Source organism: Pollicipes pollicipes, unplaced genomic scaffold (assembly GCF_011947565.3).
Source record: "Pollicipes pollicipes isolate AB1234 unplaced genomic scaffold, Ppol_2.1 Scaffold_4881;HRSCAF=5763_pilon_pilon_pilon, whole genome shotgun sequence".
Lineage (NCBI taxonomy): Eukaryota > Metazoa > Arthropoda > Thecostraca > Pollicipedomorpha > Pollicipedidae > Pollicipes > Pollicipes pollicipes.
In genome coordinates this window covers 22,929,218-22,941,445 of record NW_023596576.1, presented here as the reverse complement: position 1 = coordinate 22,941,445, position 12,228 = coordinate 22,929,218, and the positions used below count along the sequence as shown (strand labels likewise).

General features: G+C 58.7%; 1 protein-coding gene across 1 annotated transcript; it reads left to right on the top strand.

The window, feature by feature from the left end:
* Positions 1-2,406: 2,406 nt before the first annotated feature.
* LOC119100126 (uncharacterized) lies at positions 2,407-10,478 on the top strand (the record flags this gene model as incomplete). Its single annotated transcript, XM_037223238.1, is given in 6 exon segments — positions 2,407-5,221; positions 5,224-6,073; positions 6,648-6,737; positions 8,367-8,549; positions 8,845-9,006; positions 9,358-10,478. Coding segments are annotated over 6 exon segments (4,593 nt in total).
* Positions 10,479-12,228: the final 1,750 nt, after the last annotated feature.

Sequence of the window (12,228 nt, the reverse complement as noted above, 5' to 3'; positions counted from 1 at the left end):
GGCCCAGACAGTGCATTAAATTTACAGCGCGGCCAAGTGTGTGGGGGAGAGGGACCTCCCGTCCCGGGGAGCTTCACTCAAACCATCATCGTTGAGGACTATTCCCCCGGTGTACCGATCTTGGTGTGTTCACATGCATGTGCACTATTTGGTGAGCCTGCTCGGCCTTTCGTTTTGAATTCATTCCTACTCGACGTACATTCGTTGAATTCATTCCTACTCCTACATTCCTACCTAACGGTATCTCTCTGTTCCTGGAAGGTTGCACTTTGCTTGTGCTTTGGAGAGGATGAGATGCAGCTGTTATGTGTGCGATGTAGCAAATTTTGGCACCACACCTGAACGTCCCAAATCTCAACCTCGTTTGCGGAGTACAAGATTCGGGTGGAAACGGAAACCGTTTATAGTTTGCAAGATTGGTGGCTCTCACCCTAGTGAGACACTTTATTAATTTGAGTCAGTTGTTGGGAGAGCCGAGATGAAAAATCAAAGACGGGCAGACCCACGTGTCATAAAAGCTCTATCCACACTTGGCTATCATTCAGACCTATCCACTAACTCATCAAAGAATCAACCGAAGATAAAATATCAGTGCGCATAAAAGCATAATCTGCACCAATAGTAGCCACGGTACCGAGAGGTGAGAGGTACCACGGTACGATACCGAGAGGTGAGAGGTACCACGATACGGTACCGGTAGGATGAAAAATGTACGTGGCGTGCCGTGGTCAGCACCATGCCGGTCATCTCAGCAGTGACATGATGTTACGCTACTCCCACAGACACTCGCGACAGGACTGTCCTGACCCGCGGTGAGCGTGCCGAGGTCGTGCGCCGCGAAGACAACCTTCGCATGGAGGGCACGTTCGAGGACCGGCCGCGCGAGGAAGCGCCGCGCGGACAGAAGGCGCTGCCCTACAAGTACGCCGACAACCTGCAGCCGGAGGGCGAGTTCGTCGACCGGCGGCCGGATGAAGCCCCGAGAGGAGAACGGGCTCCGGTGGTGCGGCGCCCCGACAACCTGACCATGGAGGGCGACTTCGTGGACACGCGCGAAAAGCACACGCCGGGCCGGGGCGACCGCGCGCCCGTCGTCAAGCACCCCGACCACCTGAAGATGGACGGCAAGTTCGAGGACAGGCCCAAGGAGGACGCGCCGAAAGGCGACAGAGCCCCGGTGGTCAAGCATCCTGACAATCTGAAGATGGAAGGCAGGTTCGATGATCGCCCCGCTCAGGAGGCGCCCCGCGGTGAAAAGGCTACGCCGTACAAGTACAGGGATAACTTGAAACCCGAAGGAGAATTCACCGGCAAGCCAGTCGATGAGGCTCCAAAGGGTGAACGAGCCCCTGTTGTCAAACGCCCAGACAATCTTCGACCCGAGGGCGCCTTTGAAGACCGTCCCCGTGAAGAAGCACCGAAGGGAGAGAAAGCCACCCCTTACAAGTACCGGGACAATTTGAAGCCTGAGGGAGAGTTCGTTGGAAAGCCCACTGAGGAGGCGCCAAAAGGAGAACGGGCTCCGGTGGTGAAGAGACCCGACAACCTGAGACCTGAGGGTGACTTTGAAGGCCGTCCTCGCGAAGAAGCTCCCAGAGGCGAGAAAGCGACTCCCTACAAGTACAGGGACAATCTGAAGCCAGAAGGAGATTTCACTGGAAAACCAACAGAGGAAGCACCAAGGGGTGAGCGGGCCCCTGTTGTTAAGAGACCCGATAATCTGAGGCCTGAGGGTGAGTTTGAAGGCCGTCCTCGCGAAGAAGCTCCCAGAGGCGAGAAAGCGACTCCCTACAAGTACAGGGACAATCTGAAGCCAGAAGGAGATTTCACTGGAAAACCAACAGAGGAAGCACCAAGGGGTGAGCGGGCCCCTGTTGTTAAGAGACCTGATAATCTCAGACCTGAGGGTGAGTTTGAAGGCCGTCCTCGCGAAGAAGCTCCCAGAGGCGAGAAAGCGACTCCCTACAAGTACAGGGACAATCTGAAGCCAGAAGGAGATTTCACTGGTAAACCAACAGAGGAGGCCCCTAGGGGTGAGCGGGCCCCTGTTGTTAAGAGACCCGATAATCTCAGGCCTGAGGGTGAGTTTGAAGGCCGTCCTCGTGAAGAAGCACCCAGAGGCGAAAAAGCGACTCCCTACAAGTACAGGGACAATCTGAAGCCAGAAGGAGATTTCACTGGTAAACCAACAGAGGAGGCCCCTAGGGGTGAGCGGGCCCCTGTTGTTAAGAGACCCGATAATCTGAGGCCTGAGGGTGAGTTTGAAGGCCGTCCTCGTGAAGAAGCACCCAGAGGCGAAAAAGCGACTCCCTACAAGTACAGGGACAATCTGAAGCCAGAAGGAGATTTCACTGGTAAGCCAACAGAGGAGGCCCCTAGGGGTGAGCGGGCCCCTGTTGTTAAGAGACCTGATAACCTTAGACCGGAGGGTGAGTTTGAGGATCGTCCGCGCGAGGAAGCACCTAAAGGAGAGAAAGCAACTCCATACAAGTACCGGGATAACTTAAAGCCTGAAGGCGAGTTCGTAGGAAAACCAGCTGAAGAGGCTCCAAAGGGTGAGAGGGCTCCTGTCGTAAAAAGACCCGACAATCTCAGACCCGAGGGTGACTTTGAGGGCCGTCCTCGTGAAGAAGCACCGCGTGGTCAGAGGGCCGTCCCGTATAAGTACAACGACAATCTAAGACCAGAGGGAGAGTTCGTTGGAAAACCAACAGAAGAGGCCCCGAAGGGTGAGCGAGCTCCTGTCGTAAAACGACCTGATAACCTTAGACCGGAGGGTGCTTTTGAGGATCGTCCGCGCGATGAAGCACCCAAAGGGGAGAAGGCAACTCCCTACAAGTACAGGGATAATTTAAAGCCTGAGGGGGAGTTCACTGGCAAGCAGCCAGCGGACGTCCCGAAAGGAGAAAGGGCTCCGGTCGTCAAACGGGCGGATAACCTCACAGTGGAAGGTGAGTTTACAGATACGAGAGAGCGAACAGCAGTGACCCGCGGTGAGAGGGCCGAAGTCATTCGCCGTGAGGACAATCTGAGGATGGAAGGCAACTTTGAGGACACGAGAGAAATCACCACCGTCACCCGAGGAGAACGCGCGGACATCGTGCGTCGAGAGGACAACCTGCGCATGGAAGGACAATTCGAAGACCGGCCGAAGGGGGATGCGCCAAAGGGCGAGAAGGTCAAGCCGATCAAGCATAGCGACAACCTTAGGCCGGAGGGCGATTTCACGGGCAGGCGTCCCGATGAAGCACCGAAAGGCGAAAGGGCCCCTGTCGTTAAGAGATCTGACAACCTTGTTATGGAGGGCGACTTCGTGGATACGCGAGAGAAGCACACGCCGGGACGAGGAGACCGCGCGCCGGTAGTGAAGCACCCGGACCACCTGAAGATGGATGGCAAGTTCGAGGACAGGCCAGTCAAGGAAGCGCCCAAGGGTGAACGGGCACCGGTCGTCAAACACCCAGATCATCTCAAGCCCGAAGGAGAGTTCGCCGGAAAGCCGACAGAAGAGGCCCCCAGAGGTGAGAGGGCCCCTGTTGTTAAGCGAGCGGACAATCTCGCTATGGAAGGCGAATTCGTGGACACCAGAGAGAAGACAACGATCTACCGTGGGGAGAGAGCCGACATTGTTCGTCGTGAGGACAATTTGAGGACCGAGGGACGTTTCGAGGACACCAGAGAGCGTACCACGGTGACACGGGGCGAGCGAGCGGACATTGTACGCAGAGAGGACAACCTCCGCATGGAAGGTACATTCGAAGACCGTCCGAAGGAAGGTGCGCCCAGAGGAGAGAAAGTTAAGCCGATTAAGCATGGCGATAACCTTTATCCTGAGGGTGAGTTCACCGATCGTCCAAGCGACTCTGCTCCGAAGGGTGAGAGAGCCGCTGTTGTGAAGCACGCCGACAATCTGACAATGGAGGGCGAGTTCGTCGACACCAGGGAGAGGACCAGCGTGACACGCGGAGAGAGGGCGGACATTGTGCGTCGTGAGGATAATCTGCGAATGGAAGGACGCTTCGAGGACACCCGAGATCTGACTACGGTCACGCGAGGCGAGCGAGCTGAGATCGTCCGACGTGAGGACAACCTGAGGACCGAGGGGCGGTTTGAGGACACGAGAGAGTACACGGCCGTGACGCGGGGTGAACGCGCGGAAATTGTTCGCAGGGAGGACAATCTGCGAATGGAGGGTCAATTTGAAGCCCGCCCTCGGGAGGGTGCTCCAAGGGGTGAGAAGGTGAAGCCCGTCAAACATCACGACAACCTCAAGCCAGAAGGCGACTTCACGGGTAAACCCAAAGATGATGTGCCGAAAGGGGAGAGGGCGCCAGTGGTGAAACACCCGGACCACCTCAAGATGGAAGGAGATTTCATTGATGGCAGGGACCGGCACTCGCCCGGCAAGGGGCAGCGCGCCCCCATCGTGAAGCACCCAGATCACCTGAAGATGGAGGGTGACTTCTACGATCGTCCCGATGGGGAGGCACCGAAGGGAGTGCGTGCGCCTGTCGTTAAACACCCGGATCATCTGAAGATGGAGGGCGACTTCACAGACGGCAGAGATCGGCACTCGCCCGGCAGGGGACAGCGTGCTCCGATCGTTAAGCATCCAGATCATTTGAAGATGGAGGGCGACTTCTATGACCGCCCGGACAAGAAAGCGCCGACGGGTGTACGTGCACCTGTTGTTAAGCACCCGGATCACCTGAAGATGGAAGGCGAATTCACTGACGGTCGCGATCGGCATTCTCCCGGCCGGGGACAGCGTGCCCCTATTGTACAGCACCCGGATCACTTGAAGATGGAGGGCGACTTCTACGATCGTCCCGACAAGAAAGCGCCGAAAGGTGTGCGAGCGCCTGTCGTCAAGCATCCGGACCATCTAAAGATGGAGGGCGAGTTCACAGACGGCAGGGATCGGCACTCGCCCGGCAGGGGACAGCGTGCTCCGATCGTACAGCACCCGGACCATCTCAAGATGGAGGGAGACTTCTCTGATCGTCCGGACAAGGAAGCTCCGAAGGGTGTGCGAGCACCAGTCGTCAAACATCCGGACCATCTGAAGATGGAGGGCGAGTTCACAGACGGCAGGGATCGGCACTCCCCCGGCAGGGGACAGCGTGCTCCGATCGTACAGCACCCGGACCATCTCAAGGTAGAGGGAAAGTTTACTGACACTCGTGATCGTACGACAGTGACGCACGGGGAAAGGGCCGACATGTTGTTCGTAGAGAGGACAATCTTCGCATGGAGGGTCGGTTTGAGGACACCAGGGAACAGACCGTTGTAACTCGTGGCGAACGAGCCGAAATCGTACGCAGAGAAGACAATCTCCGCACAGACGGCAAGTTCGAGGACACTCGCCAACACTCTGCGGTTACACGGGGAGAGCGAGCAGACATCGTTCGTCGGGAGGACAATCTCCGCATGGAGGGCAAGTTCGAGGACACCCGTCAACGCTCTACGGTTACGCATGGCGAGCGAGCCGACATCGTTCGCCGGGAGGACAATCTCCGCATGGAGGGCAAGTTCGAGGACACTCGCCAACACTCTGCGGTTACACGGGGAGAGCGAGCCGACATCGTTCGTCGGGAGGACAATCTCCGCATGGACGGCAAGTTCGAGGACACTCGTCAACACTCTACGGTTACACATGGAGAGCGAGCCGACATCGTTCGCCGGGAGGACAATCTCCGCATGGAGGGCAAATTTGAGGACACCCGTCAACTCTCAACGGTTACCCGCGGGGAGCGAGCCGACATCGTTCGCCGAGAAGATACACTCCGCATGGAGGGCAAGTTCGAGGGCCGGCCGCGCGGAGAGGCGCCGGCTGGCGAGCGGGCGCCCGTGGTGCGCCATCCGGACCACCTGCGCATGGAAGGCAAGTTCGAGAGCGGCCGCGAGATGGTGACGGTGATGCGGGGCGAGCGGGCGGAGATCGTACGGCGCAGCGACAACCTGCGCATGGAGGGCGACTTCAGCGGCCGGCCGCAGCAGCAGGCGCCCGTCGGAGACCGCTTCCCCGTGAAGAAGCACTCGGACAACCTCCGGATGGACGGCAAGTTCACCGGTGAGTGAACGCACGGCGCCGGACGCGGCTGGTGTTGCTGATGTACATGTCGTTACTACTCTGGGTCAGGCAAATATTTGTCTTACGATGCAGCTTTGTTCCTTCCGATGCAGCTGCACCGACGTTGAAATTACCAGCACGTAAGATCATATATTCGTCGTCTGTTTTTTTTTCTTCTTGCGATAGAGTGTTCCCTACGGTGCAAATTTACGGATGTTGGAGTTACCATCGCATAATGTGATATATTCGTTGTAACGTTCGGGATATGTGGCATGTCGCATCGCATATGTCGCATATGCACTTGGTCAGGTAGTTTACTTGGTCCTGTATGCGTGGTTTTCTACTGGCATCCCTGCGAAGTACGTAGTACGTCATGAATGCTTCTGTTGCGGTTTACGGCACCAGGCATCCATTTGCTTACTTCGACATGCGCTACAGTCAACTCCTACTGCGAACCATCGTTCCGCTTACGTCCCTCTACCTTCATGTTAATGCGTCCCTGCCGTATGCTGTGCGCGCTGCCATCATCGCTCAGACGGCTCGGCGCTGACGCCACCATCCCCGGTGTCCACAGATGGGCGGCAGCAGACGACCGTCGGTCAGGGCGAGCGGGCCTCCATAGTGAGACGCGAGGACAACCTGCGGCTGGAGGGCAAGTTCGAAGGTGGGCTCACGCGCTGGGCCCTGTCGGAGGGCTCGGGGCAGAGGGCTGCACTGCACCCATCCAGTCTGAGCCATGCGGCATGGGGCTGGGAGGGAGCCCTACAGCACAGCCTTCGAAGCACGTGTCTTCTGTCATCAGTCTGTTTATCCGCTTTCTGTCCTTAATCAGTTTGCTATCATCGTTCGACGTATTGGCTTTGCGTCATCATACAGTCTTACTAGTTTTTACAACACCGTTTTTGATAGCATTCTGCGTAACTAATTTCGCCGTGCATCAGTGGACAGGCGGCAAGTTAATAGCCTGTGCCGTGCTTGTTTCACTAACTCGTGTTCGCACTGTTATAACTAACAATGTCACACACTGCATGGGGGCTCTTTGTAGCATAGTGTGGTATGCGTCGTGAGAAGTTTAGCAAGAGGCAGGATTTGCAAGCACATGTCGTTGGTTGGACTCGTCATCATGCTAAAGGGTAGTTAAGCATTTTTGGCATATGCTTCTACTAGGGCATACCAAGTCTATCGAAATTAAAGTGCACAGGAGGCTTGTCTGGCATAATGTTACCAAGGGAGATAGCAACTTTTCAACTGTTTCAACTGTAGCAACTGTTGGTGTATAACTGCAGCGAGGATCGGGAATGTTTGTAAGCGTTTTGTAGTGGTTCAATACCAGGGATTGTGCAGATGTATGATGGTGGCATTGGGTCATAACTGATCCTTGGTACTCCCACGCCCGTAGGAAACATGTTAATGATCGGAAATATTGAATTGTCTCTAAAATGTTGCCAATTTCTACCACATTCCTCCGAATTTATGCAGCAGTATGGCTCCCTTGGCCCTTCCCTTGCTTGCGTCGCGCTGGGCACAACACATGAAATTGGGGGCAAAAAGAGCCGCTGCAATGATTACACAGCACCATGTGTCTCTAGGTGGTTGACTTGGACGCTTGGCTTGACTGCACACCACTTTTGATATAAACTGGACGTTAGGAAGCATTTGCGGCGCTCACTGGCGCTGTCAGTAAGATATCACCCCGCCGTGCACCTGCAGTGATCCCGGAGGGGCGCTCGTTGTTCACCACATCACCTGTCTCTGATCTGTGTGCACGCACCCCTACACACAGCCCAGCCCACAGCCTCACTGCCTGTCGACTGTTGTGCACACGTCTCGCTAATGACGGCGGGGTTACACAGACACGCAGCGACGCGCCACGCCGGCGGCCGGCGAGCGCGCGCTGCCGCGCCGGCCGGAGGATCAGCCGAGTCTTCAGAGTCAGTTCGCCGGCCGGCCGAGAGATGGCGCGCCCGGCGCCGAGCCGCGGCCGGCCGGGCGCCGCCGCTCCTGCTGTGTTGTAGTGGTGCGCTCCGGCCGGGCCCAAGTGATGCACCAGCCTGCCTGCCTGCCCTTCGGAGACGGCGAGCCGCCGGCCGGCGCTGGCTCGCTCTGTCGCTGCTGGCCCGCCCGCCGACACCACGGCTACGCGCAGCTGTAGCGCCCCGCAGGCGCTGCGATCTCGACGATTTCGTTCCGTTCCGTTCCACCGCAGGTTTTGTTTCCTTACGTCAACTGTTTTCTCGCGCTGCACCCGCCGGCTGCACCGTTTTGTTCATGCACCCGCGGCGACGATCGGCAGATTCCCGGCGGCAGACGACCGTGATGTCAGGCGAGCGAGCCGAGATCGTACGGCGCTCCGACAACCTGACGGTTGGCGGCGGCGACTTCAGCGCGCCGCGCGCGCCGGCCGCGCCAGCCGCCGGCGAGCGCGCGCCAGTCGTCCGGCCCCAAGACAACCTGCGCTCCGAGGGACAGTTCTCCGGTCAGTGGACTGGCGCGGAGGTGATCTGCGGCCGCCGGAACAGACGCGTGCGGTCGTGACGACGAGTTGGCCGTCGGCGAGGCGGCCTGAGTAGCGTTGGTTTCGCTTCGTTTGCGAGCTTTTGTTGCTTTTGCTTCGGCGCCACGAGGCGTCAGTTGAGCTTAGTGCCTGCCCTCTGTTCGTTCCGTTCTGCTTTATCTGTTTCGTTCCGCCCCATGTTTTCCTGTGTTCCGTCCTGTTTTGTTTGGTGGCCACGCGGCGCGGGCGCGGGCTTGACCGGCGCCGGACGCCGCAGACACGCGCCAGCGGACGGTCGTGAGCCGCGGAGAGCGCGCCGAGGTGCGCCGCCACCAGGACACGCTCAAGATGGAGGGCGAGTTTGTGGGCCGCACTGAGCAGCGGCACTCCCAGCACACGGTGCAGCAGCGCGAGGTTCGCGCGGCCGGCTCCCCCGGAGGTACGGCCGACGCCGCTCGCCCGCACTGACGGCCGGCCGCGCCCGGCGCCCGGCCGTGACCGGCGCCCGGCCGCGACCGGCACTTGTGCGAGCGAGTCCGGATACGCGTCGCCGGGTGCTGTCTTCGGGTTTTGTGTGGTTGCAAATTATTGCGATTGATCGGCTATCAAGTATCACTCGCACCTTGTTAAAGTGGCTGGGTAGTGCTGATATTGCCAGTTTTGGAGTTGCATACGTGTGTGAGTGGAATGAAGTGTCCGAGCGTGCTAAAAAAGGTGAGTGCTGTGAGATTAGTGAAACCCGTTTAGATTAATTATCTGCGCAATTGTTAAAACGCAGTTTCCTTTGCAGCCGTTCCCACCAGCCAGAACGACTTCATGCCGTTTAAAACGGTGAACAAGCAAGTGGGCCAGTCGACACAGCAGACGTCTGCAGTTCAGCAGTCTACCAGCCAGCAGCAGACCGCCTCTAGCTCCACCACTGCCGTACGCTCGGAGCAGCAGTCGGCGTCCACCAGTCACATGGAGCAGCGAAAAATGTCGTCCGCCGTGTCGGAGCAGCGCAAGACGTCGTCCGCTGTGTCGGAGCAGCGTTCGACTGCCGCCCAGCAGTCGGAGCAGCGCAAGATGGCCAGTCAGACCGCGCAGCAGAAGATCTCCAGCCAGTCAGAGCAGCGTGCCATGTCGACCAGCGAACAACGCACCATGTCGGCCAGCGAGCAGCGCACCATGTCGGCCAGCGAGCAGCGCACCATGTCGGCCAGCGAGCAGCGCGCCAGCTCGGCCACACAGTCGCAGACGGTCACGAGCAGCGTGGGCCGCTCGGAGAACGCGCGCCAGATCCGCGACTCGTCGGCGCACCGGCGCGCCACGCGCCAGAACACGTGGACCCGCGAGGACGGAGAGCGCGCCAAGGCCGTGCGCCAGGCGGACAACCTCCAGCTGGAGGGCTCGCACAGCTTCGAGACGAGCTCGGGCCGGCGCGGCCAGCGCCGCCTGGCGCCCGAGAACCAGCCAGTGGCCGGGCAGCGCTCTGGTGGCGTCCTGGTGTCGCCGGTCACCCAGGAAACGAAGCGCTCCGTCAGTGACCAGAAGTTCGTCGGCTCGCTGCGCAAGGAGGAGGAGAACGTAAAGAAGTGGGCGGCCAACACGCAGCAGCGCAGTACCGTGAGTAGCGCCGCGAGCAGCGCCGTGCAGCAGCAGACCACCAGCAGCGCGACGCAGCAGCAGCGCACCGAGTCGCGCACGGTGCAGCAGTCTGAGCGAGGTCGCTCCGTGCGCTCGTCCACCCAGTCCGGCGGCATCTTCCACGGCGACTACGACGTGTTCAAGGACAAGTCGATTAAGAAGAACCAGTCGTACGCCACGTACAAGCCGTGTCCGGCTTCCACGGTCGACTCACCACTCTCCGGCCTGCGCGTGGTGAAGCAGACGCATGACCACAAGTACTACATGCCGAAAGTGAGCGACTAGAACCGTGCCGGGCGTGGACACTTGACGCAGGGGGGGGGGGAGGAGGGAGAGGAGAGGGGTGCGGCCGGGCGCTCGGAGCGCGGCCGGCGCTGGCTCGCGGCCTCCCTTAGCTGCCGTCGCGCCGGCCGCGGCTCGACCTGCCCGGCTGGGCCGCGTTGGCAGACGAGCGTCGACGCTTACGTCACGCGCGGCGACGCTCGGACCACTTGTGATAAGACGCCTTCAGCCCGTCCACGAACGAGGCCTTGCGACCGTGCGGGGCGCCGGCGCCCCGCACCAGCGGAGCGGGCTGACTGTGCGCGGCCGAGGACGCGCCACGAGGACAATCAAAGTGGGACTGTAGCATGTTTTCTAGGTGGTGATGCTAGCATTTGCGGTCGCACTGTGTTCTATTAACATCAACCCGCTTGTGGTTACGGCAATCGGTATCCGTTGAACTAATGGCTATTTTTGCGAGGTGCAGCTGAAGGTGCTGTTGTATTTGTATTACTTACGTGCTGCAAAGGCGCTGCTGTATGTTCCTTTCGTTTATTTTCAAGGTGAAAATACGCTGCTTTCACATACGAAGTTTTTAATGGTATAATAATTATGCAATAAATGATTCTTAATACATTCCAGGCTTTGATTGTACAATTTTTGGTTGATATATCCAAGTATTTCTAGAATGGTGGGGTCAACCCTCGCCGTGGTCAGACCCGGATTCAGCGGCGATACGATGGAGGAACTATCGGGCTGATCCCGCACAACACATGTCAAATGACGGCGCGTTTCACCAGCAGAGCGAGAAGCGCCGACCTAGATAGACTGGGCAACCGCCCACCCGCCTGGCCTCGCCGGTCACGCCGCGCACGTCCGCGCCGCGCGGCAGGACGAAAACGGCACCCACGCCACTGCCGGAAGCCTCTCTCGTCGCCGGTTCAGCACCGCAGCCGACCGCACCACACATCACGGGGGCAAAGGATGCGTGCCGGGGCGAGAGAGTGCCGTGATAACATGCTAGACACGTGCGTCGAAGCTGGTGAAAGCCTGATCTGGCGGAGACCCCCACGCCGATAGCAGACGAGTAAGTCGCTTGCTCGGCCCATTCCTCCTCTGAGGTCTGGCACACTCGGCCTCAGACTTTTATGTTTTGCAGCTTCCTCGTTGAGAAAAGTTTGTTTTACAAGTGCGGACTTTGCAAGCTATTTTCCACTCCAGAGTGGTTTGATGGTCCGCCATCTGCATTCTACAAATGCGAGCGGTACCGATAGGTGCTGCTCGGAGACCAGCGGAGGAGACCGAGGTGCAAACAGCCCGGGTGTCTCAGTCCCCTCGCCGTGCCTGCCTCACCACGCTGAGGTCCATCCCCTCAAGCCGGTGTTTGGGGGTCATGTTACCCGGTCAGAAAACACCAAAACCCAATCAGGTGAGGCTCCCGGGCATCATCCAATCATGTGAGGCTCTCGGGCTTCATCCAATCAGGTGAGGCTCCCGGGCATCATCCAATCAGGTGATGTTCCGGGGACATCATCCAATCAGGTGAGGCTCTCGGACATCATCCAATCGGGTGAGGCTCCCGGGCATCATCCCATCACATGACGTTCCCGGGGCATCATCCAATCAGGTAAGGCTCTCGGGCATCATCCAATCAGGTGACGTTCCCGGGCATCATGCAATCAGGTAAGGCTCCCGGGCATCATCCAATCAGGTGACGCCCCCGGGGCAAAGTGGGGCGCTGCTATGCCGCGACATCACATTGCATGTTTAAACC